Source organism: Tetrapisispora phaffii, chromosome 10 (assembly GCF_000236905.1).
Source record: "Tetrapisispora phaffii CBS 4417 chromosome 10, complete genome".
NCBI lineage: Eukaryota > Fungi > Ascomycota > Saccharomycetes > Saccharomycetales > Saccharomycetaceae > Tetrapisispora > Tetrapisispora phaffii.
Window position 1 is genome coordinate 605113 of NC_016529.1, and position 25743 is coordinate 630855.

Sequence of the window (25743 nt, forward strand, 5' to 3'; positions counted from 1 at the left end):
AGCCATCGCAAAGTGAAATTTACATCATGTCCATCGTCCCAATATTTTCTCAGGACTCACTGGTGAAAAATTCAATGAGCAACAAGAAAGTTATCCTCCGCATCTCAAAATATTCAAAACCTCTACTGATGATACTTGTTCAATTGACTTATGATGGGTAAAGGTAGAGGCAAATTAAGTAGTCGTTGGATAACTTAACCTAAACGGTAAGTGAACTGTTTTGATAGTTCAATTGACAGTTGTAAAGAAGACCCATCTCTTAGGAGTGTTTGTAGTGAATGCAACATAACATAACATGATAAAAAGTGATATTGGAAAATTTGGAAAGAAATTTTTTTTTTGGTTCTTTCAAATTTTTTCTATTCTTATAATACTTCTCATCTTTAATATTCATTCTTCATATTCATTCTTCATATTATTAATATTCACTTTACTTCTAACTTATTAACAACTTCATATATATTAAGACTAATATGCTTATATAGAAATATATATTTTATACAGATGTACTTGTTTCTTGTATTGATTGTTTCTTAGATAACCGATAAGTTCCAATCCAACAAATCAACTAAGTTAAATTATTCAAAATGGTTGCTTTCACTGTTGACCAAATGCGTGCTTTAATGGACAGAGTTACTAATGTTCGTAACATGTCCGTTATTGCTCACGTCGATCATGGTAAATCTACTTTGACCGATTCTTTAGTCCAAAGAGCTGGTATTATTTCCGCCGCTAAGGCTGGTGAAGCTCGTTTCACCGATACCAGAAAGGATGAACAAGAAAGAGGTATTACTATTAAGTCTACCGCTATTTCTTTATACTCAGAAATGGCTGATGAAGATGTCAAGGACATCAAGCAAAAGACTGAAGGTAACGCTTTCTTGATCAACTTGATCGATTCCCCAGGTCACGTCGATTTCTCTTCTGAAGTCACTGCCGCTTTAAGAGTCACCGATGGTGCTTTAGTTGTCGTCGACACCATTGAAGGTGTTTGTGTCCAAACTGAAACCGTCTTAAGACAAGCTTTAGGTGAAAGAATTAAGCCAGTCGTCTGTATTAACAAAGTCGACAGAGCTTTACTAGAATTACAAGTCGAAAAGGAGGATTTATACCAAACCTTCGCCAGAACTGTCGAATCTTGTAACGTTATCATCTCCACTTATGCTGATGAAGTTTTAGGTGATGTTCAAGTCTACCCACAAAGAGGTACCGTCGCTTTCGGTTCTGGTTTACACGGTTGGGCCTTCACCATTCGTCAATTCGCTACTAGATACGCCAAGAAATTCGGTGTTGACAAAGAGAAGATGATGGAAAGATTATGGGGTGACTCTTTCTTCAACCCAAAGACTAAGAAGTGGACTTCTAAGGAAACCGATGCTGATGGTAAGCCATTGGAAAGAGCCTTCAACATGTTCGTCTTAGACCCAATCTTCAGAATTTTCGCTGCTGTCATGAACTTCAAGAAAGACGAAGTTAATGCTCTATTAGAAAAATTAGAAGTTTCCCTAAAGGGTGAGGAAAAGGACTTAGAAGGTAAGGCCTTATTAAAGGTTGTTATGAGAAAGTTCTTACCAGCTGCCGATGCTTTACTAGAAATGATTGTCATGCACTTACCATCACCAGTCACTGCTCAATTCTACAGAGCTGAACAATTATACGAAGGTCCAGCTGATGACAAGAACTGTATCGCTATCAAGAACTGTGACCCAAAGGCTGACTTAATGTTATACGTCTCCAAGATGGTTCCAACTTCTGATAAGGGTAGATTCTATGCTTTCGGTAGAGTTTTCGCTGGTACGGTCAAGTCTGGTCAAAAGGTCAGAATTCAAGGTCCAAACTACGTTCCAGGTAAGAAAGATGACTTATTCGTCAAGGCTATCCAAAGAGTTGTCTTAATGATGGGTAGATTCACCGAACCAATCGATGACTGTCCAGCTGGTAACATTTTAGGTTTAGTCGGTATCGATCAATTCTTATTGAAGACCGGTACTTTAACCACCGATGAAACCGCTCACAACATGAAGGTCATGAAGTTCTCTGTCTCTCCAGTTGTTCAAGTCGCTGTTGAAGTTAAGAACGCCAACGATTTACCAAAATTAGTTGAAGGTTTAAAGAGATTATCCAAGTCCGATCCATGTGTTTTAACCTACATGTCCGAATCTGGTGAACATATTGTCGCCGGTACTGGTGAATTACATTTAGAAATTTGTTTACAAGATTTAGAAAATGATCACGCTGGTATTCCATTAAAGATCTCTCCACCTGTTGTTGCTTACAGAGAAACTGTTGAAGCTGAATCTTCCCAATCGGCTTTATCCAAGTCTCCAAACAAGCATAACAGAATTTACTTAAAGGCTTGTCCAATTGAAGAAGAATTATCTTTAGCTATTGAAGCCGGTAAGGTTAACCCAAGAGATGATTTCAAGGCCAGAGCTAGAGTTATGGCTGATGAATTCGGTTGGGATGTCACTGACGCCAGAAAGATCTGGTGTTTCGGTCCAGACGGTAACGGTCCAAATTTAGTTGTTGACCAAACCAAGGCTGTCCAATACTTGAACGAAATCAAGGATTCCGTTGTTGCTGCTTTCCAATGGGCTACCAAGGAAGGTCCAATCTTCGGTGAACAAATGAGATCCGTCAGAGTTAACATCTTAGATGTTACCTTACATGCTGATGCTATTCACAGAGGTGGTGGTCAAATCATCCCAACTATGAGAAGAGCTACTTACGCCGGTTTCTTATTAGCTGAACCAAAGATTCAAGAACCAGTTTTCTTAGTCGAAATTCAATGTCCAGAACAAGCTGTTGGTGGTATTTACTCCGTCTTAAACAAAAAGAGAGGTCAAGTCGTCTCTGAAGAACAAAGACCAGGTACTCCATTATTCACTGTTAAGGCCTACTTACCAGTTAATGAATCTTTCGGTTTCACTGGTGAATTAAGACAAGCTACTGGTGGTCAAGCTTTCCCACAAATGGTTTTCGACCATTGGGCTACTTTGAACACTGACCCATTAGACCCAACCACCAAGGCTGGTGAAATTGTCGTTGCTGCTAGAAAGAGACACGGTATGAAGGAAGAAGTTCCAGGCTGGCAAGAATACTACGACAAATTATAAGATTATAAAATTGAATATTTTAAACCTATTTATATCATATTTCATTATATAGTTTTCACGATTTGTTTGTAGTGTCTATAACCTCATTTTTTAAGAAACAAAAATTCAAATATTACTTTTATTATATATTATTGTATACTTTTTATTTAGTAAAAGTAAAATAAATTCCGATATTGATTTTATGTTTAGAAGAAGAAATTACGAATTAAGATTTTTAACATGGGACACAAATCTGCTAATCTTAAAATGTATACATCAAATCTAAATATTATATTTTTTATACACATAATGAACGTTAATACCGTCTTGAAATACTTCTCTTATTTCTTCCAACGATAAACCTTTTACTTCTGGGTACCAATTATATACAAAAACCCAGTTCAAAACGGTGAATGTAGCGAAAATTAGCATTGTTTTGGCATTTCCTATTTTATTCATAATCGACAAATACGACATTGAAATTATAGAATTCGTGAACCAATTCGTGCATGAAATACAAGATGCACCCAGTGATCTGTATTTTAGAGGTAACAATTCGACACTATTCCACGGTATAGAGCCCATAGCTATTGCATATGCGGCTACAAATATAACCGTAGAGATGATTGCCAACCTAGGATTATCATACTTGAATGCCATACTACACATCAACAGCCCAACAGTCATGATTAAAATTGTATATAACAACATTGTTCTTCTTCCAATTTTATCAACACATAACATAGAAACAATTGTGAAAAGGACATTTGTGAATGCCACAACGATAGCAGGGATTAAAGGGTTCTCTATATTAATTCTGGCAAAAATTAAGTTGATATAATACATGAAAGCATTAAATCCTGTAATCTGTTGAAAAAACATTAGAACACATCCTATTAACAATGCCCTCTTTGTATTCATATCCATACATTGAAATTTAGTTTTAAACGATTTTGTATCTTTCGAAAATAATGTTCTTAGGCCATCCAGCGAAATATCTGAAGCTCCCACGTTTGAAATATTTTGATGAGGTATAGCTTCATAGTTATTAGAATTTTGACGGGAACACAATGGTTGTTCAGGGTTGGAGTCTTCAATCGCCACTTGCGAGCTATCTGGATAGGTATCTTCATCTTTTAATTTCGTAATATCTATTATTAATTTTCTCAACTTGATTAAAATCATAAAACTTGGCGCTTTTGAATATATAACAGACAAAGATTTATGGGCAGCATTCAAGTCACCTTTCAATACCAACCATCTTGGCGATTCAGGCATAAAATCTAAAAATAATATGAAAATTAAAGCAGGTATAGCTGAAAAGCCAAATAAATATCTCCAAACTTGTGTATTACTTTCTAAACTGAGCGCCGGATAAGGTTCAATTTTTATTAGAAGGTACGATATAATATATGCAAATAGTTGTCCTGAAGTGATTGCTATTACATTGATGGCTAATATTCTTCCTCTGATATTTGTTGGAGACAATTCACTTAAGTAAATAGGAACACATTGGGCAGACAAACCAATTGCAATGCCGATAAAGAACCTCCCTAGTATCAGCAGTGGAAGGTTAATAGACAAAGCCATCCAGAGAGAGGCAAATATGAAAAGAAAGTTGCAAATTGTTAAAGTTTTTTTTCTACCGAACTTATCAGCTAGAGGAAAACCCAAAATTGAACCAAAAAAGGACCCAATACTCGTCATCGAAGTTACCAACTCCTTATCAAAATCAGTCAATCTTGTTCTAGACAAATCCTGTGGTTTTAAAGATGACAATATCCCTGATATAATACCTGTATCATAGCCAAAGAGAAGTCCACCTAAAGTTGAGTTAATGAATATTATTATTATATTTGTAGTTATCGGGAAAGGTAAATTATCTACGTCATTGTTCAAAGATGATAAAGAGTACCTCGAGACTGTTGAGTTCAGATCTGACATAGAATCTCTATTATCTGAAATAACTCGTTGATTATCTCTTGTTGTGTCATGATTCCTCACCATTTTTGGAATTAAAATTAGGGGAAGCCTGTCTCGATCCTGTCTTTATCGTTTTTCTTTAGCTTTGTAAAAACAAAAGTTATATTCAAAGAGAATTTAAGACATGCACGATGTCTGATGACCTTCCAGTTAGGTATATAAGGACCTAAGGTGATTTTAATGTTATAATTAAATATTTATGTTCATATAAATCTTTCAGATCTTTTTTCATTTTTCAATGTCATACCCATTTTTATGCGGGAGCTGAAGCCGGGAAAACTATTAGAAACACAAGTAGTTTGATGCTAAGTCTTGAGATCTGGTACGACTTTTATGGTAAGATTAAGCTTGAAACACGATGGAGCATCTCCAGCAGATCAGTATGATTATTAATTCAAAATAAGTTTTATTTTTTTGTTAGTCATGTTATCAATTATTCTGGAGCAACATCATTCAAAACTTGTATTGCGGCGCAAACCTAACTAGAGACGTTTATTTTGATACAGGAAAGGTGAACAACGTTTTTACTAGAGCTCTTGGATGTAACCAAACAGTGATTCGTATTTGTCTCGATGCTCCCAAAGTCCATCCACTCAAACAGCATGGAATGCAGATTTTGATTACAGAACTACTTGTTATGGGTAATTACCCGCTACACATTATATATCCAAAACAGGTAATGCCATTTCTTTCCTGTTTAGGTCATAAATTTCTGAAATTGCAATTACACTTCCTAATTAGGAATGTCGTCATATACTCAGAACAGGATGGGACCATTAACGTAGCAGGCACGTTAGCTAGTTTACTATAAGAATTCACGATTCTCTCACCGAGGAAATAACCCCCACGGAACCCCCAGAATGCCTCTCTGAACGTACTGGAGCCCTGGCAGGGCTCCAGTACGTTCATAAAATACAAATAATGCTAGCCCCATTAAGTTATCCGACCTCCCCCCCTCCGACACGACTGCCATCTCAGCTTCACGTGCCACAATCTAGCGAAGGTAACCGCACTTGTCTTCCTGCAGTCACTGATGTTTCTTACGGTGCCTCTCGTTGCGGCGCCTGGTCTATTTTTTTTGGTAGTACTCGTAACCATGTATTAGGCAAGGGTAATGCACAACAAGAAGCACAATACAAATAATGAACGTCCCACCTACCTGCATGCCTTCGTCGCAGACCTGGAACAAACTAACATTGCATTGCATTGCATTGGCTTGCGTCGCCTTACGCTTGGGCAGAAGAGTGGACCTAGTCTCATCGTTCATCTTCTCCCAGTGTATGGTACTTGTTTTCGAAAATAGTTTTTTTCGAAATTGTTAAATAAAACCATTTCGAACCTATTGCACGCGTTATTCTGTGGATTTTACAAATTTTGGCCGGAAAAATTGCAAATTTCGAAATGTATTTTTCTTTTTTTCGAAACAATTTGATCTTTTTTCGGAATGTTGTGCGAGTGATTCTGCGCACATTCCTAAAAAGGCTATTTGTTAATGTCGAAATTGACTAAAGTAGAATAAAAGAAATGCGATGCAAATGACCTAAAAGGGTAATAACATCTCGAGAATATGTTCCAGTATGGTATTAACGTTATGAGAAATGATCAATATGCACAACTAAAAATTTTCCAGTATACTGTTTTGGCCAATTGTGCTGTTATTCTGGGATTTTTGAATGGGCATGCTGTATCTCTCAGCTTCGACTATCTCCTTTTGGGAGCCGTATGGTTACAATTGTACCATTTTAGATGCCCATCTTTAATTACCTGATATAGGTTTTTGCTAGGTTATCTTATATGGATGCGTATACTAGCATATATTTATATATATATATTAGCACATATATATAAACATACAAATATATTAGATCATTTTGGTTCTCGAAGCTGGCAATTCTGAACACGTATTCGCAATTTCCCAGCATTGGTGTACTCTAGGACGCAAGCTTGCAATAGAAAGGAAAACCGTGAGTGCCACTGGACGAGAGTTGATGTACATGCTGCGAGACTCGAACAATATTAACTCGATAAAGCTCCAATACAATTGCAGGTATAAGTAATGTTTTGGAAAAATTTCACGAACAATCCAAAGAGTCATTCAACTGATCTACTGACGGTTTCAAACGATAAGAAAATTGACGAGGATGGCAACAAATTGAAAGTTCCACGACCTTCGTTGAACGCTAAAGGCCATTCTTTCTCGACAAACAGCAAAAGATTGAGCTCCTTTTTAGGTTATGGCAGCAGCAGCTCAAATGTGCACACAGAGAGTAATTCAGTCTCCTCAATGAACGAACAAGATTATAAAGAATATAGAGATAAATTTTTGTTGAATAGACACGGGTTCGATGGAACAGTTTTTGGTGTCCCATTGAAGAAGTCTTTGGATATAGCAAACACGGAGATAATGATCCAGAACTCAAATAATGGAGACCCTACAATGGATAGCACTATCAGTAGATTCGGAAGAATCCCTATAGTTGTTGCAAAAACTGGTTCTTATTTGAAAAATAATGCATTGGATACATGCGGTATCTTTCGTATAACTGGTAATAATAAAAAAGTTAAACAACTACAATATATTTTTTCAATCGAAGAAACAAATTATGGTATGAAATTCAGCGACTGGGATAATTATAGTGTACATGATTTCACTGCCCTATTGAGAAGATTTTTAAATAATTTAAATGAACCACTGATACCATTGGAATTTTACAATGATTTTAGAAAACCTTTGAGATCCAGACCAAGAATTTTAAAGCATTTGTCAAAGGAAATCGTCCAACATCCAAATTCACTTAACGATAATAAGCTAGAAATACAAGCATCAAATAACGAAAGCATTAAAGAGAATAAAGGCACAACAGATGATATAACAAAACCAGATGAACTAAGCCAAAAAGAAGCTGCCAAGAAAAAGAAAGATCGCAGACTTCATAAGAAAAGACTAGCAAAGGATATAAGAGATGCTATCAAGGAATATCAAAAACTATTTTTATCTTTGAACCCAGATTCAAAACATTTAACTTTATATCTTTTAGATATGTTAAGTTTATTTGACAGAAACTCTGATAAAAATCTAATGACTACACAAAATTTATCAGCTATCTTCCAGCCATCCATATTATCGCACCCAGAACATGATATGGATCCAAAGCAATATGAATTATCAAGGTTAATCTTGGAATTTTTAATTGAATATTCCTATAAGTTAGTACCATTTATGCTTCAACAAGGCCCTGAGGATACTACCAATAGCGAATGGAAGAACACTAGTGGTTTAACTAAGTTTCTTGATTCCAACCTTAACATGCCAGCTCAAGCCTTGTCTGATAAATCTAACGAGAAAAAGAATAATGCAGATAATAACTTCAAGCCACCTTTATCTGTACTTGTCACAGAGGCCAATGATAAGTCCGACGAAATATCTGTGTGTAGTAATAATAAAAAAGAAGGCAGTGCAATGAGCTCACCAATTGCAAGTCAAATAACTACCCAAAAAACAACAATTCAGTTTTCTCCTACAAAAGGAAAAAAAGAATCTTCACCACTAAGTGCTTCATTCAAAGCTTCTGATGAAGTGACGTTGAAATTGCCATTTAACAAAGAACCAGTCTCATCTGGAATACAGAAGAAACAATTAGAAACACATAAAAAGACTAGACCACATGCAAGATCGATAGGGTCAACTTCAGTTCCACATGATATAATACCTAGTAAACAGAATAATAAAAATCCTCGATTTTTTTCATGGCTCCAAAAATCATCTTTACTCAGCGACTCAGGTGAATTTTCAGTAACAGAGGAAGAAGGTGAAGAAGATGATGAATTTGATGGTAATACATCATATGAAGATGCTAACTCGAGCATAATAAGTAATATGCTACCAAGCCCATTAGAATCAAGTCATAACGCAAGAAAAGAAACCTCAAGAAAAACATCATCAGGTTCGTTTCAATTAAGACCAAAATCAATGTTTATAAATAATAAGTCATCCGATGAATTATCACGTAACCTACAGGCGGTGCCACTTTCTACCAGATCTTCTTCATATACCGGCGTTTTGAAAATGCCTCTAACTACAGCATCGAATATGAAGAGTATTTCACCTTCCACAGAAATTCCTACAATAAAAGTAAATGAAGCACCAAATATAAACAAGATAGTGAAAAAGGAGAAAGATGAACTTAGGGAAACCGACAATCATCTAAGAGAAATCAAGGAAAACTTTTCGGAAACCAGGGAAGCCAGAACAAAGAAACGTCAATCTTGGTTTCAGCGATTAAGAAGTTCATCTAAATCTACTACCAGATCATAACTTTAACTCGTTGCTAATAAAAATCATAATATTTAGACATGCATTTCAGATTATAATCTCATTAAAGCTCTATGAAATATGATTTTATCATAATTGGAAAATTATATTTGTAATTATATATAAGACATTCAGAAAAACCTTCAATAATAAAATATATTTGAAAGATTATTCTCTAATTTTTTTTTCACTTTGAGTGATTGTATATATTAAAATTCAATAATATAATGCAATAAAATATATACTATAAAATCCATGCAATTTTCTCAATGTAATACGAAGGGTATTTTCTTTAATCTAATTCAATAACATCGTCATCATCATCTGCGACTTTCTTCACTTTCTTATGAACAGAGTCGTTTTTATCATCAGATTCGGAAATAGGTCTCTTGTTATCTACATGATGTGGTTCTTCAGTATCATCAAGTATAACAATAGCTTCATCTCCTGAGGTAGTCAATTTTGTTATTTCTGGTTTCGTAATGTCCTCTTTAGAGGCTTCCGTAACCACAGTGATTAAAGGAACATCGATCTTTGGCAATTCTATAAGGTTGGTAGCAGTACTATCCTTGTCAACGTCTATGTACAATTCCATCGATTTTCTAACCATGTCATTTTCATCTTCTTCATCTGAAATAAACAAAATGGAGCCATCTGATATTTGTAAATCATGTAATGATTTTTCATATAGATCATCGAAATCAAAATCAGCCAATAGTCTTTGATCCTTAGTATCAATGACAGAGATAGATAGGGTGTATCCATAAGTTTTTGATAGCAAAGTAATTAAATCTATCAATTTCAAAGTTTTCAATTTTTCAGTTGAAACTTTTAAAATACCTCTAACTACCATTGAACAAACAGAGCATTTGCAAGATGGAGTTGCCAATTTTGGATTAGTCAAATAACGATCTTGTGAGAAGTTACTTGCTTTTGAAGTGAACGCCATATTAAGATCAGTGAACTTGCCATCTTTTAATTCTGCATATTTTAATAGATTTAAAACTCTTAAGGAACTTAAAGATGATAAACCAGCAATGATTGCATTAGTTGTTGCAATTGCAGGTATGATGTTACCAGCTAATTGTTTGCTATCGAAAATTGATTTCATTTGTATGCCAAAAATATATGATCTAATATTTGCTGCTGTGACTACAAATTCTAAAGTATCATTATCATCTTTATCAAATTCGATCGATTTTTCAGTTTGTAAACGATTCATTAACGTTTGAGTAATTTTAATGAATTTTAGGATCTGTTCATCAATTGACCAAGTTTTATCCAGTTGTTTAAAAATTGGTGGATCTTGTTCATCTTTTTTGGTGGTCATTTGGTTTATGATTTTTCTAGAAATAGGAGTTGGTTTTTTATTATTTAAATTTGTATTTGTCCATAAATTTTCTATGAGTAATAATTTTTCAATATCATTTATAAACAATTTCTCTAATATATTAATAATTTTGTTTGGATTATTTTCAATGACAATATTTTGTAAATCCACCAGTTCGCTTGTTTCTTGTTTGATTCTTTCGATCTCTTTTTCATCAGTGGTACCCCAATCTTTTTCACTTCCATCAGATTTTTCATTATCACTATTCTCAGTCTGTTGATTGGTGAATAATTGATTGAACAAGAAATTTTTAGCCCAAACTATACAATGAATTGGTTGATTTGGAGTGGATCTAATAGTACAAACGGGGAAAGTTTTTGGAGTTTCTTTTTTAGTACAGTCAAAACATTCTGTTAGAGAAGGAATGATTGGCTGTATATAACCATCAAACCCAGAGGTACCAGATTCCATCAATGGCATCCCTAAAAATTGCGAAATTTTATTAACGTATCTTCTTGCCGGCAAATTATCCAGAGCGTTGAATATGATATCATAATTACTGAACCAATGAATTGGGAACTGTTCTGTATTCATTATATTTCCAAAAAACGAGACTAATTTTGAATCTGAAAAATGCGAGACTGCTTTAATTGCGGTATCTGATTTAGCTTTCTTGATGTCATTGTGTCTGAAAAGGAACTGTCTATTTAAATTCGATAGATCGATTGTGTCCAGATCCACTAGATGAATTTCTCCGAAACTAATTAGAATCAGATCTTTTAATAACTCAGAGCCAATGCCACCTGCACCGATGAGCAAAATTTTAGAGGTTCTAATTTTTTGGAAGTTTTCTTCGCCCACAATTTTTATGACGTTAGCATGGCGTCCCATTTTGCTAGCCAGTTGCGGATGCATGTTTATGGAAGGATGTTACAAAAGAGCACTGTGATGTAGACTTGTGTATATTTGTATATTTATAGTGGTGTTTTCTGTTAAAAAATAAATTTTGGAAAAGAAAAACCACATGCCACAAAAACACAAATCCGGGTAAATAAAATGTAAAATTCCAAAAACCAAAACCCTAACCACAAGCCCTAAACAACCAATCCAACCCTAATCCCGATCATTCGGAAAAGCCCCTAAAACTGAAAACCCTCTCCCCGCGTCCGCCTGTACACACCCCCCGCTCCCGCAGTAACACCGGCACACGTAAATCAACCTTGCCCAGATACATAACGTCTCTCCGCCCATCTCTCTGCTGTCGTGAAAAATGACTTGCACCAACCAGTCAGCACCAACCAACCAACCACCGTTATTGCCTTTTCTCAGATCTCGTCTTTTGTGTGGGCGCAAACAAAATGGATATTAAATATATTCAAAAATATTGGTTAAGGTTGGTAAGGTCAAAATAAGTTTGAAAATACAACAACCTAACCTTTAATCTCTACTTGACTATTATCTTTAGAAATGGTCTCTGTTGCAGTACTCTCGTCAGGATCTCACGGTCGAACAAGGTTCCCGTAATCGAACGGGTTCTAACTACCACCACAAGCATCTCTTGTATCGTTGCTTCCCATCACTATTCTTTCTGGTATTATAACTTCTAGGAGCTGCTAGCCTTTGATTGGATCCAATCATCTTTTAATTATATTGACTAATTTTTTTCGTTCCTTCTTGTGTGCAACATCTATTTTCTTAATATATATATATATATATGTCTTCTTGTTTAAACTATTCTTGTTGCTCCTTTCAACTGTTTCTTTCACAGCGTTGTTTGTTACAGAGTCAAAAAAACATACTAAAAGCAACAGAGATCCCCTTTTCATAGTTCTTGACTGCACAGGTTTATAAATCCATCCACCTATTCCTTCCTCTCATACTACTATTTCAGATAATGTTAAGAAATACTGCTGCTATTGCTCAAAAAAATACTACTTTGTTGAAGATCCTAGGGTCCACAAGATCCATCTCTAATCAACCTACTATTGGTCGATTCACAGGCAAAACAAACTCTTCAGGCACGTACACAGTTCCTTTTATTGAAGGTGATGGTGTTGGTCCAGAAATTTCCAAATCTGTCAAAGATATCTTTTCTGCTGCTAACGTCCCGATTCAATGGCAACCTTGCGATGTAGGTCCAATCTTCGTGAATGGATTGACTACCATCCCGGAGCCTGCTGTCAAAGCCATTAAAGAATCGTTGGTCGCTTTGAAAGGTCCATTGGCTACGCCTGTTGGCAAAGGCCACAGATCTTTGAATTTAACTCTAAGAAAAACCTTTGATTTATTCGCAAACGTACGTCCTGCAAAATCTGTGCCAAATTATAAGAGTACTTACGAAAATGTAGATTTGGTGTTGATCAGAGAGAATACTGAAGGTGAATATTCCGGTATTGAACATATTGTCACACCGGGTGTGGTCCAATCGATTAAATTAATCACTAGAGAGGCTTCAGAAAAAGTTATTAGATACGCATATGAATATGCTATTGCAGTTGGAAGACCAAGATTAATCGTTGTACATAAATCCACTATTCAGAGATTAGGTGACGGTTTGTTCGTACAAATTGCGAATGAATTACAAAGTGAATATCCATCCATTAAATTAGAAACACAAATTTTAGATAACACAGTTTTAAATGTAGTCTCAAACCCAACTTTATATAAAGACGCTGTATCTGTGTGTCCAAATTTATACGGTGACATTTTATCGGATTTGAATTCAGGTTTAAGTGCAGGTTCTTTAGGTTTAACCCCATCTGCAAACATTGGTGATAAAGTCTCTATTTTCGAGGCAGTTCATGGTTCTGCTCCAGATATTGCTGGTCAAAATAAAGCTAACCCAACTGCATTGCTATTATCCTCAGTTATGATGTTAAACCATATGGGTTTAGAAGAACATGCTTCAAGAATTGAAAATGCAGTACTATCGACGATCGCTTCTGGTCCTGAGTCAAGAACTGGCGATTTGGGTGGTTCTGCTACAACATCTTCATTCACTGAATGTGTAATCAAGAAATTATAAACTATTCAAATAGCTTATGAGAAATTATGATGACCCACCCAAGAACTTTCATCTTCTTATCTTCTTATACACGTTCAAGTTAATCAGAATTACCATTTTATTAATACTATACACAAAATATTAATATATAAATACATTCAAAATATAAACCTATTCTCACTTAATCGTAAATGTTATGAGAATAGTATCAAACATCATCACTTTCATTCATTACCATTTCATTAAGTAACTTTTGATCATCTTTTAAGAATTGTAAACAGCCAGTATTTGCTTCTAAAATCTTTTGGACAGAGTCATCGTCTGGAATTGATCCTTCTTTAGTGTACACAAACATTAATGGAGTTTCACTACCATGCCTAGTATACTGTCTCACACAATCTTGAATCTCTACACCAGAGGAACATTTCCTAATATCAAAATCATCTCCATTTTCCGTAATTTGTACTAAATACCAAGTGCCATCCCTCTTCTTTATATAATATAGATTAGGTGACATAACAGCCATCGACAAATGATAAGGCTCGTCAATAAGACCTAATTTCTTTGCTGTAGCTATTATGCTCACCTCAGGATTGGATAGATTCCATGATGTGTTCAATTTTTGAGTTAAATCTTTGTATGCATTCATTTTTTCTGTCTTCTTTTTTGTCAGTTGTTCTTTAATATCAGTCAATCCTTCCATTAATTTGCCGTTTCCTTCAGTTAAACCATTTTGGCGTTGCCCATCTCTATCTAAAAAGTCCAACGTACTATTTAGAAACTTCAATATATCTTTCCCTTGGAAGCTCTTTAAACTGTTTAGATCTTTCAAATGCTGTCTCGATTCCTTCTGAGCATCTTGTCTTTTTCCAATTATATGCTTTATCAATTGATCTTTACATTCTTTTGTGTACAATTGAGGGTAAAATTCCAATGGTATTGAAACACCTTCCGGGAGTGGAGTCATAGAAGACAATTCATCAATTTCGTCAAATATAATTGTTAAGTTAGGCGCTAAGTAATTTAAAGAATTTCCCTCATCTATGGCTCCATCACCATCTTCATCATCAGCATATAAAAGAATATTGAACATTTTGTATAGATTCGACTCATACTCATCAGGTAAAAAGTGAAATAAAGTCAACAAAGTCTTAACTGGAGGTTCGTCATCAGATGGTAAGTAGTATGCAGAAGATATTAACTCATTTCTAATTTCATCTGGTCGAAAATCAGGACACATTTCCAAATTAGAAGTTAAATATTTTATGAAAGAAGGCAATACTTCATACAAATGTTCAGCATCTTGTAATTTCATTTTAGCATTTCTATCAAGACAAAGAGAAAATAATTTTGAACTAACATATGATCTTTCGGACATCGTGCTATTCATGATTGTTGACAACTTTTGCAACTGCCAGAGTAGCTTTGGTTGATCATCTAGGTCACGATCAACACATGTGAGCGGTTCTATTGATGTATGCAAATCATCTTTTAATGATTCTTCATTATGCACTTTGATACCAAATTTTGGAGCAACAAATTTTAAGCCGTTATACCATTCATTATCATAATTTAAATCTTTGAAATCAGGTTTTAGTAGAAGGTGTGGCAAGTATATAGAAATAAACATTGAAAATAAACCAAAATAACTTTCAATAATAGAATTATGTGGAAGGGGCATTACAACAGTTGGGTCGCTTAAAGACGTTTTTTCGACTTCATGTTTAACAATATTATAAGCAGGTAATTTCAAATTATTGGATATATCATTCTCTACTATTTCGGGATCTGAGACTTCATCACTACTGAGATCACCAGAATCGGTTTCAAATCTATTATCATACCCATAATTAGATACATTCATGACTTCTGAAAGATCACCAGCTTGGAAATTATTATCATTACTAATATTGACATGTTCAGAAGTTGTATATTTTTCATTTCCAACAGACTCTCCCATATTATTATCCGGAAGCTCATTAGAGAATATAAAATTAACAGCAGCCTCTAAATCTCCATTAACTCTATTTAAAGCATCAATAGCTACATCTTCTGGTATACCCATATCCACAATGGATTTAACTGAGTTCTTATTATCATTCATAGTAGCTTAATGATATAGAGATGTTACGTAAAGTTTTCACAAGTAGTCTTCTTAACTGCAATTGAGATCTTAGCTTAATTGTATTTTACAATTCTTGAAGAGGATGATAATATAGTCTTTAAAGATTTCAAGTGCTCTTAAATATAAACGTAACAAAAGTTATAACAATACCTTATGGGAATCATTTCATAAAAATGATAGTTTTTTTGATATTGATATTGTGAGCCCGAATTTAAGAATCTCAAGTATTGTCTTAAATGAAATGCCTTAAATGAAGCAAATAAGTTTATTAAACAATACATCAATCATGATAGATATACATGAGAATCGAACTTTCTCTGTAACACTGTTAATTAGATTACTATTAAATTGTTTATAAGGTTTTCCCTACAAAAAAAGAATATAACAATTACTACATATATATATATATATATATGAATATTTATATTTATCTACTTCAGTAAATAAACTTAAGGGGGGTATTAGTTGAAAAGTTTATTTCTAAAAAGTCCTTTTATATTTTCTATACACAATCAGTAAGGGAATAGACATTTGTATTGTAATATCCTGCTTCCTAACATATCCCAATCAGCATTTGTGACGTATAGCTCTTCAATTAATTTTAGTTGACCTAACACACTAGCACCTTTCCAGTTAAGTACAGATGGATCCATATCAGCTGGTGGTGGTAAAACAGAAACTGGTAGTAAATGTTCATTTGCATTTTGAGATTCAAGATTATCTTTATATTTTTTCAATTCTGTTTTGATTAATTCTGCAATTCCTTTTTTTTGCTCTTCTTCACCTTCTTCTGGTCTGTTATTTGATTTATTTGCAGTATTGAAGTCTTTTACTTGCTTCACTAAGTTTCTGAAAAAACTTGGGAATTCTCTGGAACTCAATATTCTTGGTCTCCATATATTAATGCGATCCGTTAGGATAAAATCTAAAGATGGAATACTAGAAGAGCCACCAACAACCATGATATTATTATAGAATTGTGTCATTTTAGAAGTATCCATAGTTACAACCGCATTAGTGATACTTTGAATAATTGCTTTATCTAGTGACGTATAATTTTTTTCATTTTCATTTTGATCATTGTTAATTAAGTCCATGTCGTCCAAATTCAGATTTGCATTTAGCAGTTTTGTAATCACATCTAAGTCATTATCATTCCCTGAATATGTATCGTTATCTAAACATTGAACTTGTGATAATGATCTCCAGTCATCTCTTTCTTCGGTATATAAATCAGTTGATGGTGGTAGTTGATCCTGTAATTTTTTATTTACTCTTCTCTTTTCATTTTCTTCAGCCATTATTCTAAAGATTTCTGGATAGAATAAACCTAATGGAGCATTGATCACTTCATCAAATACTTTAAATTCAAGTTTTTCAGCTTGGGCACCTGGTTTATTCTTAATGAAGTTATATAATTGGACAGTTATATTAGCATCTTCAAACGTAACAAATTGTTTCTTAAGATTTTCAATTTGCCTCCAACCATGGCTGGAATTTATATCTAGATCCTGATATGGAAATTCGTTTTGTAATAAAAGATGCAAAAATAGCTTTGTTATATCATCACCACCATAATCCAATGTGATCAAACTATGTTCGGATACGGTGCCTTCATCAATACATGCCACTCTAGTTTGAGTAGCCCCAATATTAACAATACAAGTTGCACCACCGATACCTGCACCATAGGATGCAGCTAATGATTCTTGCATAATTGCCACCGCTTGGAACTTCATCTCTTTTAATAAAACACGGAACATTGTTTCTAAATGACTTTTTTCAAATATATCTGGAATAACCAAAATAATCTTATATTTCGAGTATTCACTAGGCTTTAAATTAAATCTATCTTGACTCAATGCATATTCAAATAAGTTAGAAATATCTCCAATAATTTCCGGCAAAGAGTTATAGTATGGAGAAGTGATATTGAAAGATCCTCCTTTTACAAATGGATACCTTATAATAAAAGCATCCTTAGAGCATCTGCTTGCCTCTTCACCATAATATATTTTATCTGGGTTCGTAATCCATTCAACACGATTATATTCTGTCTTATCTTCAACCTTTTCTGGCTTACTTTGTATATTAAATGACCTTACTCTTTCATGACTATTGTTTTGAATCTTCCTTTTATAATATCTCATTCTATCTCTAAAACTTTGTTGAATTTGATTCTTTTTCGTTTTAAAGTTATCTGATTCTTCTTTGCTCACAATTGTCTCTTCTACATTTTCAGAGTATAATGAATTTTTAGGAAAGGCAACACAATTTGGAATTACTAAAGGTGAATCATCTTTTGCAAAACCTATTTTCAAATATCTTGATCCGGGGTGTATCACAATTGTTGTTGTAGGGTCATCAAAAACAATATTATCTGGATTATTCTTAAGAATGGTTTCATCAATTAACGAAACATTACTTTCACTGTTAACATTTTTTAAATCAGAGACTTCTGGAGTATTTGCAGTAGTGCCCGAAGTAGAATTGCTGTTATTCCCACTGTTGATATTAATAATATTGGTGTTATTTCTCAATACTTTTCTTTCTCTCAATGCAAATATCTGGCTATTAGTTTTTAAGTAATCGGAAGAACAATTCTTTTGATTAACTAAAGGTATTGGACGAAACAGGCCTGTTGATTGAATGTTGTCATTCTCTTTCTTCTCAATTCCAGTCTTTTGAAGTTTTATAGCATAGGCAGCGGCAGCTCTTTGACGACCTAATCTTCTTCTTTCCAAAACAGAAGTAGACATTTTAGTGCTTACTGGTTTGTTACTGCCATTGGAAATATCCGATCTATTCGTCATTTCAGAATTAGGCTTCTCTGCATTTTTATCAGGACTGCTCTCATCTAATTTACGTTTTTTATCATCATGGAATGCATCTGATTTCCCAAAATCACCCGTTGGAGTACCAACGACACTGGATAGTTCAGATTGAGCAATCATAGAAGCATGATCATCATCTTCGTTGTCGTCGTCGTCGTCGTCGTCATCATCTTCGTCGTCATCGTCATCGTCATCGTCATCGACCTCATCATCCTTGCTATCGTCAACTCTGTTGGAACCATCAACATCAACTTTCAAATCATTGTTCGATGCTATTTCCTCTTTGGTAGCACCTTCTTTCTCAATAGTTTTTGCTGCAATTGTCATGATAACGAATTGTCAATAAGCTAAATATTATTTATGCTCACTGGAAAAGATCACTGTTTTTTTGAAACTAAATAAGCAAAGACTAACAGTTTGTCGCAATAAATTATCAGTACGTATAGATACAATATACAAATTATCCCTATAACTTTATACTATCTCATTATAAAAGTATTCATATAGTGATATCTTCTCAAATGTTTTTTTTAGGTCCAGCATTTGAAACTTTTTAAAAAACCGACGACCGCGTGTCTCTTTATTAAGGTCATCGATTAAACAGTGTCACTAGTGAAACTAGTGATGGCTATGAAAGAAGTGAGTTATGTGGTGTTAAAACATAATACAAGTTCACATAGATTAGTTTATTAAGCTTTCAATCAGGGCTTAGTCTGATTGGCCAAGTTTGGACTGTTTGAAACCATATTCTGTGTCATAATGTCTTATTTATTCATGTATAACTAATTAATTCTATTTACTCCAATTGTTGAACAACGAGTCAGAGATTTCACTTCTATAAAGTTACATGATGTTCATTGATATTGACTTTGAAGTGCAGTTATGTCTACAAATATTTACTGAGTTTTTTAAGATTGATTTCAATGTTAAAAACGAGATCATCCTTAGTGTGGATGTAACATCCATTAGACCCCGCAAATCTGTTGCTGCTACTGAGCTTGCCTGTAGGTATGCTTGTGTTCCAATTCAAGATATCCCATTTCAATCCCCTCGTCTCAATAATTTGTGCTGGCTGACCAATTGGTAATAATCCAACGTTTCCTATACAATCATTTTTGAATTCTTGTGAATATTTCAATAAAGTTGCACCTGATGGCAACAGTATAATCAGGTCAGTCGGAGTTAGGTAACTCAATTTAATGTAACTGTCAGACTTCGATAGCACATAGAGTTGTGATATAGAATGCATGGTTTGGTCAAATCTACCATCAATACCACCTAATGCCAATACATTGATATTATGAATTGTTTCCTTCTTCTTCTGAGCTTTCCTTTCTTTGTGTAATCGCAGAAGCCCATCCAACTCAGTAATGCCATAGTTATTTGCAATGCCGTTAGTTTCAGTGCTGAGAAGAGTTTTGAATGTTTGTGAATTAAAATGTAACGATATTAATTGAACACACTTCATAAAATCAGTTGAATATTGTGTACTTTGACGGATGATCACTACATGGTTCTTAGAGTAGTACTCCTTAACGTTATCAGATAACGAATCCAAGTCACCAACAATATAGTCTGGCAAATGTTTCAACCTTAATTCCTCATCATCTTCAAAAAAATCGTATAACCGATTAGCACCACCATCAGCACAAATTCGTATCTTGTACAAATCCCAGAGCTTCAAAAAAGCCTCACGTATAGCAATCTCTTGGTTTAATATCAGTAAAACAGAATAATCATTATTATATTGCGTTATATAATCTTGAATATTGACAGTTCTATGTTTAATGGTATTCTCTAAAGTTATTTCCACGTTATCATCATTTTCAATACATTGTTCAGTCATGATCAGTAGAGCTTAAAGAAAGGTCCCTTTCAGCAAAGTCTTAGCAAATAATAGAGCAACTAGTAACTGTACAATCAACCTTAATATTCTGTTGTGTTGTATATAGGACATAAATTACATTACTTCGACTACTAACTATCAAATAGATATAATAGTTCCCTTTTTAATAATCGAAAGGTAGCTTCTTAACCTTCTAATTATTATGCTCCTGGCGATAATGAAAAATCGATACCGCTATTAAAGATAAAAGAAAACAGACTTAAAGTTAAAAAGATTATAAATGTAAAGCGATTAACAGGATTGTTATATATGGATTAGAGACATTACTGTGATCAGAGTATTTGATATCTTAATAAGAGCTGTTGGTAGTACTGTTTTCAACTTTGGACAAGGACTCTCAAACGAATAGCAATCTCAAGGTTTTGATTTCATACTATTTTAAACTGGTTCAATTTTTGTGTGAAATTAGCATTGCTTATTAAAAAACAATTGCAGGTTACTATTAATTTATTGAAGGGTTAACTACTCACTATCAGTACATAACTTTGAAAGATGGATCCAAAATATAAATACCGCATGGAGATTCAACAGATGATGTTTGTTTCTGGTGAGACTAACGACCCTCCTGTAGAGACTACATCGTTGATCGAGGATATAGTGAAAAGTCAAGTTATTGAGATTTTGTTACAAGCCACAAAGACTGCCCATAGTCGTAGTAGCAAAGTTGTTTTACCTGATGATGTTATTTTCTTGATGCGTCATGATAAGGCAAAGGTCAATAGATTAAGGACGTATTTATCTTGGAAAGACCTACGTAAAAATGCAAAGGATCAAGATGCAAGTGCTGCTGCAGGAGCTCCTGCAGTTGGAGGTGAAGAAGAAGCAAAAGCAGAGAAGGATGATAAAGATGGTATAGTCACGAAGGTTAAAAAATCTCAAATTAAATTACCATGGGAATTGCAGTTTATGTTTAACGAACAGGCACAGGACGATGAAAATGATATGGATGACGATGAGAGAGAGGCATCTATTATAACAATGAAACGTCTTAAGATGGCTGATGATAGAACGAGAAATATGACAAAAGAGGAGTACGTGCATTGGTCTGATTGCCGTCAAGCTAGTTTCACTTTCAGAAAAACGAAGAGATTCAAAGACTGGTCAGGTATAACACAGATTACAGATGGTAAACCACACGACGATGTTATGGATATTCTTGGGTTCTTGACATTTGAAATGGTCTGTTCATTGACAGAAGCAGCCTTGAAGATCAATAGACGTGAGCAATTAATACAAAGTCAAAAAAACAAGTCTCAAGTCAATCAAGATACAGCCTTTGAAACTACTGTTTTGAACAGGAAGAAAAGATTATTCGATGGACCCGATAACGTAGTACGCCCACTGAAAGCTAGGCATATAGAAGAAGCTTGGAGACAATTGCAATTACTTTCTCCAAAACAAAAGGCATTAGGAACATTTAAGGGTAATAAGGTTACGAAGAGATCTGTATTTGTATAATTTATATGATGATATAAACGATGTGATTTATTTTCCTTCGACTTTGTGGTATTAATGTACAATATATATGATTTATAGAAGAGATATATCAATTTAGTAGTATGGTTTATCAAACGAGATATATATTAAAAGTTATCGCGATTTGTCATCATATCTTCTTTATATGCGTGTTTTATTTTGTTGTTATAATTTGTATTAATTTAATCTGCATACAATGAAATTATTAATAACGTTCCTTTAATCTTGAAGCAACTGTACGTAGATTACCGTAAACTTTACCTGGAGGAGAACCCAGAATTAAACTGACAACAGCTTCTCTCGCCATTCTAATATGTGTGAAACCACCTAAAATATGGATCTTGGTGTCAGCCAAGACGATTCTGGTTCTTGTAGCATTTTCAATAGCAAACTTTGTCTTACCATCTTTACCGGCAATACGACCAATAGCTCTTGATAAATGATCGCCATGTAAAGTTTTCACATCCTTAATTTCAAAAGTTTCAATATACAAGTCATCCAGTCTCAACAAAGCAATGGAATCGTCCAAGTCGAAGCCTAAAGTGAAAGCCTTGATGAAATCAGCACCTTTCTGTAGAGCACCAGGATCAGTAGTATGTTTTGGATGGGTCCTTAGTTCGACAGATTTGCTCTTCAGATTCATACGGACCTGCAACTTCAAATGGTCAACAAGAGGTGGGTATATCTTGCTCCAACTGTTCCTCAATGGGGTCATCCGATGAGGAGGTACAGGGACTTTTCTGCTCTCCAACTTGACCTTCGAGTCGGCAGTCTTGCTTGCGGCACTAAAACGAGGCTTCCCTTCTTCGTCGAGCACAACACCACTGCTGGCTCCAGTCTTCTTAGTACTTCCAACGGCCTCTTCAGCATCTGCAGCACCGTCAGCCTCTGCTAACAACACATCATCGTCGTCGTCTTCAATAGTTTGTCTATTATCTAGTCCAATAATCCTACTCTGGACGCCGGCAACGCCGGCGTCGTTCTTCTTCAAAGCAGTTGGCGCAACCATCATAAAATCCTTGTCACTAGCACACCTGTCACAAACCTTCACGTATCCCAGACTTCCTTCTGCTTGCAACCCACACAGACTAGCACACCGTCCATTCTAATAAACAACAATCACAATCCTTTTGTATGTGGCCTCAAACCTCATCGATTTCTTTCAAATTTTTGCGATGAGCTTTCAAAATTTTTCACTTTCGGCGACAGCGACCTTGGGACCTGGCAGCGACACAAATTGATGGGCGCAAGAACTTAGGATAACACATGGATAGGAGCCAGGATGCGGTATAAAGGGCACTCTAGCAGTTGTCACACCTTTAAAACAGCTGTTGGCGAACGGTGTACAGTGTGTTTTGGCGGTTCTGAGAGCGAACCAGTCGTGAGAAACATCGAACGTTGATCAGATGGGTGCTGTGACGTTACCCGACTGTCCTGCCTTGTCTTTCTGTAATGTTGGAAACCTTCAATTCGACTTATCCTGATGTTCGAAGACTAGTCGACTCTCTTATTTATCCATTGGTTCAATGTCCATTGCAAGGGATTTGGACTGACCTGTAACCTCTTGTATTTCATGCATGCTCGTTTTGTTGTGATTAGTTCCATTGTGTTATATTGGTAAGACACTATAAACATGGTTTTACTGGGTTCCTCTTTATATCAAAACTAGGTTATAACTCTACAGGCACTTGCAGATCAGGTTGTGGAAATGTTACGAGTCCATGTGGCGAAGAGTCTTCTCCCCAGGATGGTTACTTTGGCAAGGGGTTTTGGTCCTGGGCTGCCGACGAAGCTGGTAAGAGACTCTTCCAGGTTTGCGAGATACTCGCACAGACGAACTCTATATAATTCTTCTTTATATCGCACACTCCCCTGGAGAAATTATTCGACTAAGAGTGTTAAAGAATTGAAAGATGTGGATGATGAGATGAGCAAGAACACTGATTTCCTGCACATTCAAAATATTCTTTTGCAGAAGAATAAAGAGAGAATGGATAAACAGAAACTTTTGGCAGAAGCCACCAATTTTTATGAAAGGTTTAAAATTAATACAAAGTGGTTCCTCATTAGAGGCAATAGGCCTTTCTCAGCAGACGAGATAGGTACTTTGTTTTCATGGTTGATATTATCGCAGATCATCTGGGTCATATTAGGAACAACAACATTTGTGTCGATAATTTTGTTGATATTTAATACGGTTTTCGCAAAGGAGATGGTGGGGCGTTTCATTGGAAGAATGTTAAACATGTTCTTAGATGGAATTGATGTGCAGTTCCAGGATGCTTTAGTTCCTGAATGGCAAAAAGGTTGCATCCGCTTTCATAACGTTAATTTGAAAACCGTTAATTCAAAGTCGCATACAGCAGAGGAAAATTCTTTAATTGAAATTAACTTGAATATGCATCAAATTGACATGACATTATCATTAAGAAAATGGCTATTGGGAAATGGCCTCATAAATGACATAGCCATACTAGGGATGACCGGAGAAGTCTCCACATGTGTGCCTAATAAAGATTCTCAACAAAGCTTAATACAATGGTTCCAAAATCCAAAATATAAACTAGGGGAGGTAAAAGTCGCCGACTCGTCAATAGTGCTGCATGATCATCAACTACAAAAGAATTTTACTATATCGGTCTATAATATGGAACTCCAGCAGTTTAGGTTCGAGTGGATGATAAGAGACTTCTTGAACGCTAACGTTGTAGATGGCTCCATCAATAATTCTTTATTCAACTTCCATAAACGACAATTAAAATTAACTCATTCAAATGAACTAGAGCATGATTTATCGGGATGGGAAAGAATAACAAGACTGAGAGTAGATTCAATGAACGTACGACAATTGGGCCTACATAGAACTGACTCGTTTGGTTGGATAGAAGACGGCGAACTAGATATTGTTGCTGATATAATGGTACCAACTGAAGACGATAATAGTAATAAGAATGAACTCTTATCTGCATCACTCAAAAATTTAAGCATTAATAACATTACCTTTTATGACACATATGACAACTTGCATGATAACATCGATAATGAATATGCATTTAACCACAACATCACAAGAACAAATGATACAAATAAATATTTAGTTTTGGATTTGAAATTCAAATTCAAAAATTTAAAAGCAAGCTTCCCAACTCGAAGCCCTCGCTTATCAACAGGAGAACAGATAATTTCAGTAGATGAGTTAAAACCAATTATCTCTTACATAAATACGAAATATGCTTTATTTCATTCCCATTTGAACTCGAATGAAGGTAACACTGTATGGAATTCGCCAAATATATTCATTAATAAAGCTAAATCCTATCCGGTAACCACAGTTTTCCAGTCTTCCAAGCGGACTGATGAAGATGATAAGGAAGGTAAAATCGGTGGTAAGAAACAAGTTATTAGATTCCATGATGATATGCCAACACCTGATAACGAGATAGTCTTAAATTTTAGAGTAGTAAAAAACGTTGAGGAATTAAGAAACATGGTTTTATTCGGGGAAACAGGTATATACGATTCTTTAACAATGGAATTATATGTTGATTTAATGAAAATTGTTGAAGAATGGGAGTTCAAGAAGAAGAACGATTGGGTTAAAGCTTGGGGATCAACTTTTGCTTCCCAATTAATTATAGTAGGGATCGGGGCAATGGTTTAATTTAATTTCATGTACAT

The 25743-nt window shown here is 34.9% G+C and overlaps 11 protein-coding genes across 11 annotated transcripts; 5 read left to right on the plus strand and 6 right to left on the minus strand.

The window, feature by feature from the left end:
- Positions 1 to 587: 587 nt before the first annotated feature.
- On the plus strand, positions 588 to 3116 carry EFT1 (elongation factor 2; the record flags this gene model as incomplete). Its single annotated transcript, XM_003687480.1, has 1 exon — positions 588 to 3116. The coding sequence occupies one exon, from the start codon at positions 588 to 590 to the stop codon at positions 3114 to 3116; it is 2529 nt and encodes an 842-aa protein (XP_003687528.1).
- Positions 3117 to 3377: 261 nt separating this feature from the next.
- On the minus strand, positions 3378 to 5102 carry CIN10 (Cin10p; the record flags this gene model as incomplete). The annotated part of the gene is made up of 1 exon (XM_003687481.1): positions 3378 to 5102. The coding sequence occupies one exon, from the start codon at positions 5100 to 5102 to the stop codon at positions 3378 to 3380; it is 1725 nt and encodes a 574-aa protein (XP_003687529.1).
- Positions 5103 to 7134: 2032 nt separating this feature from the next.
- Positions 7135 to 9393, plus strand: TPHA0J02750 (uncharacterized protein; the record flags this gene model as incomplete). The annotated part of the gene is made up of 1 exon (XM_003687482.1): positions 7135 to 9393. The coding sequence occupies one exon, from the start codon at positions 7135 to 7137 to the stop codon at positions 9391 to 9393; it is 2259 nt and encodes a 752-aa protein (XP_003687530.1).
- Positions 9394 to 9682: 289 nt separating this feature from the next.
- UBA2 (E1 ubiquitin-activating protein UBA2) lies at positions 9683 to 11611 on the minus strand (the record flags this gene model as incomplete). The annotated part of the gene is made up of 1 exon (XM_003687483.1): positions 9683 to 11611. The coding sequence occupies one exon, from the start codon at positions 11609 to 11611 to the stop codon at positions 9683 to 9685; it is 1929 nt and encodes a 642-aa protein (XP_003687531.1).
- A 1003-nt stretch (positions 11612 to 12614) lies between these two features.
- On the plus strand, positions 12615 to 13745 carry IDH2 (isocitrate dehydrogenase (NAD(+)) IDH2; the record flags this gene model as incomplete). Its single annotated transcript, XM_003687484.1, has 1 exon — positions 12615 to 13745. The coding sequence occupies one exon, from the start codon at positions 12615 to 12617 to the stop codon at positions 13743 to 13745; it is 1131 nt and encodes a 376-aa protein (XP_003687532.1).
- Positions 13746 to 13932: 187 nt separating this feature from the next.
- RUP1 (Rup1p) lies at positions 13933 to 15828 on the minus strand (the record flags this gene model as incomplete). The annotated part of the gene is made up of 1 exon (XM_003687485.1): positions 13933 to 15828. The coding sequence occupies one exon, from the start codon at positions 15826 to 15828 to the stop codon at positions 13933 to 13935; it is 1896 nt and encodes a 631-aa protein (XP_003687533.1).
- Positions 15829 to 16361: 533 nt separating this feature from the next.
- ARP8 (Arp8p) lies at positions 16362 to 19010 on the minus strand (the record flags this gene model as incomplete). Its single annotated transcript, XM_003687486.1, has 1 exon — positions 16362 to 19010. The coding sequence occupies one exon, from the start codon at positions 19008 to 19010 to the stop codon at positions 16362 to 16364; it is 2649 nt and encodes an 882-aa protein (XP_003687534.1).
- A 559-nt stretch (positions 19011 to 19569) lies between these two features.
- Positions 19570 to 20529, minus strand: THI80 (thiamine diphosphokinase; the record flags this gene model as incomplete). Its single annotated transcript, XM_003687487.1, has 1 exon — positions 19570 to 20529. The coding sequence occupies one exon, from the start codon at positions 20527 to 20529 to the stop codon at positions 19570 to 19572; it is 960 nt and encodes a 319-aa protein (XP_003687535.1).
- Positions 20530 to 21081: 552 nt separating this feature from the next.
- Positions 21082 to 22047, plus strand: SPT3 (transcriptional regulator SPT3; the record flags this gene model as incomplete). The annotated part of the gene is made up of 1 exon (XM_003687488.1): positions 21082 to 22047. One exon carries the CDS (start codon positions 21082 to 21084, stop codon positions 22045 to 22047), a length of 966 nt encoding a protein of 321 aa, XP_003687536.1.
- Positions 22048 to 22270: 223 nt separating this feature from the next.
- On the minus strand, positions 22271 to 23077 carry PNO1 (Pno1p; the record flags this gene model as incomplete). The annotated part of the gene is made up of 1 exon (XM_003687489.1): positions 22271 to 23077. The coding sequence occupies one exon, from the start codon at positions 23075 to 23077 to the stop codon at positions 22271 to 22273; it is 807 nt and encodes a 268-aa protein (XP_003687537.1).
- A 696-nt stretch (positions 23078 to 23773) lies between these two features.
- Positions 23774 to 25726, plus strand: MDM32 (Mdm32p; the record flags this gene model as incomplete). Its single annotated transcript, XM_003687490.1, has 1 exon — positions 23774 to 25726. One exon carries the CDS (start codon positions 23774 to 23776, stop codon positions 25724 to 25726), a length of 1953 nt encoding a protein of 650 aa, XP_003687538.1.
- Positions 25727 to 25743: the final 17 nt, after the last annotated feature.